This window comes from Buceros rhinoceros, unplaced genomic scaffold (genome assembly GCF_000710305.1).
Source record: "Buceros rhinoceros silvestris isolate BGI_N320 unplaced genomic scaffold, ASM71030v1 scaffold14532, whole genome shotgun sequence".
NCBI classification, from domain to species: Eukaryota; Metazoa; Chordata; class Aves; order Bucerotiformes; family Bucerotidae; genus Buceros; species Buceros rhinoceros.
Genome location: NW_010399564.1, coordinates 7,316 through 11,051, shown reverse-complemented (window position 1 = coordinate 11,051; position 3,736 = coordinate 7,316). Strand labels below are relative to the sequence as shown.

At 52.2% G+C, this 3,736-nt stretch overlaps 1 protein-coding gene across 1 annotated transcript in view; it reads left to right on the top strand.

Moving 5' to 3' along the window:
* Positions 1-1,092: 1,092 nt before the first annotated feature.
* Positions 1,093-3,736, top strand: part of PANK2 (pantothenate kinase 2) — a gene marked incomplete at its 5' end in the record, with an annotated part of 5,689 nt that continues 3,045 nt past the window's right edge. Inside the window, 4 exons of the mRNA XM_010131535.1 lie at positions 1,093-1,445; positions 2,447-2,700; positions 3,287-3,463; positions 3,612-3,733. Of these exons, the coding sequence (XP_010129837.1) occupies positions 1,093-1,445; positions 2,447-2,700; positions 3,287-3,463; positions 3,612-3,733 (906 nt within the window). The remainder of the gene's footprint in view (positions 1,446-2,446; positions 2,701-3,286; positions 3,464-3,611; positions 3,734-3,736) is intronic.

The window sequence follows — 3,736 nt, the reverse complement described above, 5'->3', positions numbered from 1 at the left end:
CGATGCGCCTCCTAAAATAGAGTGTGCGTCTCCTTTCAAGATTTCCTTTGGTGATGGCTGGGGGTGGCCTCTCTGTGAATCTATAAAAATAACTCCGCGGTTTAAAAATACCGGGGATGACTGATGGCTCTGGCAGCTCCCGGGGAGCTGCGACGCTCCGCAAGGGCCTGTTTAACCCCTGCTCTGCACATTACCCCACCGAGGAGAGAGCCCGTCGTCCTCAAACACCCGCTGCGTGGCTGCTCAGAGACCGGTTGCATCGGGAGCGAGCTCCCCTCCTGCCCCCACGCTGGTTTCTTTGCTGTTGAGCTTTCCCGAGCGCTGCCTCTGGGTGCTGCTCCCTAAATGCTCGGTGCTCCCGCAGCAGCGAGGCCTCGGCATGCCCCGGGCGCGGGGAGTGGGACGACGACGAATGTGCTCTCGCTTGGGCAGTTCTGCGTTCTAGGGGTGGCTGCTGCTGCTTCCCAAAGTTGAACCAGAGGGATTCCCACTCCCAAATGGTGGTAGAACAAGGGCTGCTTATTTCTCCCTTGCTAAAAATCCCATCGGGGTTTAATCCTGCTGCCATGAGTTGTAACACGTGGCTGCATTTTTCTCTCTGCTCTAGAGCCCGCCTGTCTCCTTAGCTCTGTCCCATCCGTTAGCTCAGTCATGAATCTGTTCCAGTTCTCAGCTCTAATTGCAGGTTCCATCTGATTGGGGCTTTCTCTTGATCTTCGTTCCAGGCGGCTCATTATCTAACCCAGCCGTAAACGTTGCTGGGCCCAACTCTTAACACGGAGTTTGTACCACGGGTTGGAATTTGACTAATAAAATAATCCAATTAGACATTTGGTTTTGTCTCCCTGGGGCATCTTAGATTGCTCATCTCCCTCACGTGTTGTAATTAGTTAACGTTTCCACATCCCTTTGATGTAAAAACCCTGGTGTTATCCTGGGCTCTGGCTCTGGCTCAGGACTTTAGAGGAGAAATAGCTGGGGATTAGAATCGTGGCAGTACGTAGTGGGTGCTGTCAGACCTGTGCTGGGCCTGGCTTCGGCAGGGCTGAGCACCGCATTTACCCCTTTCTTTCCCTTTTTGTCTCTCTTCAGTCTTCCCGTGGTTTGGTTTGGACATCGGCGGGACCTTGGTCAAACTCGTTTATTTCGAACCAAAGGACATCACCGCTGAAGAGGAGGAGGAAGAAGTGGAAAACCTCAAAAGTATCCGCAAATACCTGACGTCAAACGTAGCCTATGGCTCGACGGGCATTCGGGACGTGCACCTCGAACTAAAGGACCTTACCCTGTGTGGACGCAAAGGCAATCTGCACTTTATACGCTTTCCTACCCATGACATGCCCGCTTTTATTCAAATGGGCAGCGAGAAGCACTTCTCGAGCCTCCATACTACCTTATGTGCCACGGGAGGTGGAGCGTACAAATTTGAGCAGGACTTTCGCACAGTAGGCACTTTTGGCTTCTATACGAGTAGGGTCTGGTAGTGAACCTTTGTTTAGAGCTTAAAAACTTCCTCTGCAGCCTCTAAAACTCCTCTAAATCTGAGCTTTGGATGAGTGCGCCTACCTCGAACCACTCTTGGCTCAGGAAGCAGCATGTGGGGTCTCGTTGGCGTCTCCAAATCACCATCATTTCTCTCCTCAAAGCCCATGTAACATCCCTGCCGCTCCGAAACCAGCCGCTCATTTCCACGGCTCTTAGAATGCTTTCTCTGTGTTACTAATCTCTCCTCTGGCTCCTGTGGTTGTTTTTTTCCCCTCATCCCTCCTTCACACTATTTATACTTTTTTTGTTGCTCCTCTGCTCGTGTGTCGTTGCTAACGCGCGTGTGAGTGAGCTGGCGGGGGTTCAGCCAGAACCGGTGGTGAGTGGTCTAAAAGGGCAGCTGTCAGGGTTTGATGTTGTCATGTGGCTTCGTTCTAAGTCTGATCCTTGTTCCCAGGTGAAAAATGTCTGTGAGAAATTCTTTGTTTTAGCAGGGCTTGAAAAAAATGCACCAAATAAAGAGGGGTTTTGTACAGCTGAGGCATCGACACGAGGGCAAGCCAACTTCATAACTTCCTCCCTGGTTTTTGAGATGGTTTGGGGGGATTTTTTTTTGTCAGACAATTAAACCCATTCTCATTCTTCCTTCCTCTTCATGCTGGTCCCGCAGAGTCAGGGCCTGGATGAGGCCCGTGGAAGTTGGTGGGATCTGCTCGGCATCCATTTTTGGATCCAGCTGTTGGTTCCCCCCTCTTTCAGCCCTGGGCCAGAGCCGTTGTCCATCCACCTGTGTGGAGACAGACAGAGCCCTCCCGTGCTCCACATTTTCTGCGCCGGTGCAGGGAGCACTGGGATGGCTGCACTCAGCTGGCAGCGAAGGCTTTTTTCTAGCCCTGAGCACAAACGCTTCTGATCCTGAGCTACTTCTTGAATATCCTTCTGGTTTTGATCTCCCCACCAGATGGGTGACCTTCAGCTCTGCAAGCTGGACGAGCTCGACTGCCTTATTAAAGGGGTCCTGTACATCGATTCCGTCGGATTCAACGGCCATTCCGAGTGCTACTACTTTGAAAACCCGACGGATGCAGAGCGATGCCAGAAGCTCCCGTTCAACCTGGAAAACCCCTATCCTCTGCTGCTGGTGAACATCGGCTCCGGGGTCAGCATTCTGGCCGTGTACTCCAAAGAAAACTATAAGCGGGTAACGGGCACGAGGTGAGTCCTGGAGGGGCGTGAAGTGAGTTTTCCTGTCGCGTCTGCGTCACGGATCCCATTTTCAGGGATAGTGAAGGGGGTGAGTTGAGTGTCAGAGCTCCTGCTTTCACGGCAGTCCCTTAGCTCTGCCAGCAGACATCCCTGCTGGAAAAGAGAACCTGAATGTCGTGGTTTGGTCTCTCCACTGCACCCAGTTGCTTTAGAAGCTGGTTTTTCAGCTGCCCTGCTGCAGGAATTGGAGTATTTGCCATCAGAGAGATCCCATAGTTTGGGACTAACCCAAGTACAATCCTGATGATCATGTTCACAACTGCTAGCGTCGATCCTAGCAGGAGGGATTTGCACCCTGACATCAGGAGGTTGCCTTATTTTAGAGGAGGGGATGCTGGCATGGCAGCTGCCCTTCTTAAAGACATGGCTTGTGTTGCCAGGCAAAGCCAAAGACCTCCCAAATGTCCTGAAATTCAGCAATAACAATAAAAACCCCCCTCACAGCACGGATCTTACTCTTAGAGGAACGAGCCGTTTCCTTTCCCTGCCTCCTTAGCAATCAGGCGGGTGACTTCCATTTTGCTCTGCATTGCAGCCTTGGAGGGGGAACCTTTTTCGGGCTCTGCTGCCTTCTCACTGGCTGCTCCACCTTCGAGGAGGCCCTGGAGATGGCATCCCGGGGAGACAGCACCAAAGTGGACAAACTAGTGCGGGACATTTACGGAGGAGACTATGAGCGATTCGCGCTGCCAGGCTGGGCTGTAGCCTCCAGGTAACGCCTGACTCATAGTTTTATTTTCACTGGAGGATCCTGCAGGGGTGAAAAAGTGGATGTATGTGTCTTGGGAGGAGCAGCCGTTCCTTCTACCGACCTGTTCTACTGTGCAGATGGACCTTTAACCCCAGAACTGTCTTTGCAGCTTTGGAAATATGATGAGCAAGGAGAAGCGGGAATCCGTCAGCAAAGAGGACCTGGCAAAGGCCACTCTCATCACCATCACCAACAACATCGGCTCCATCGCGCGGATGTGTGCACTGAACGAGG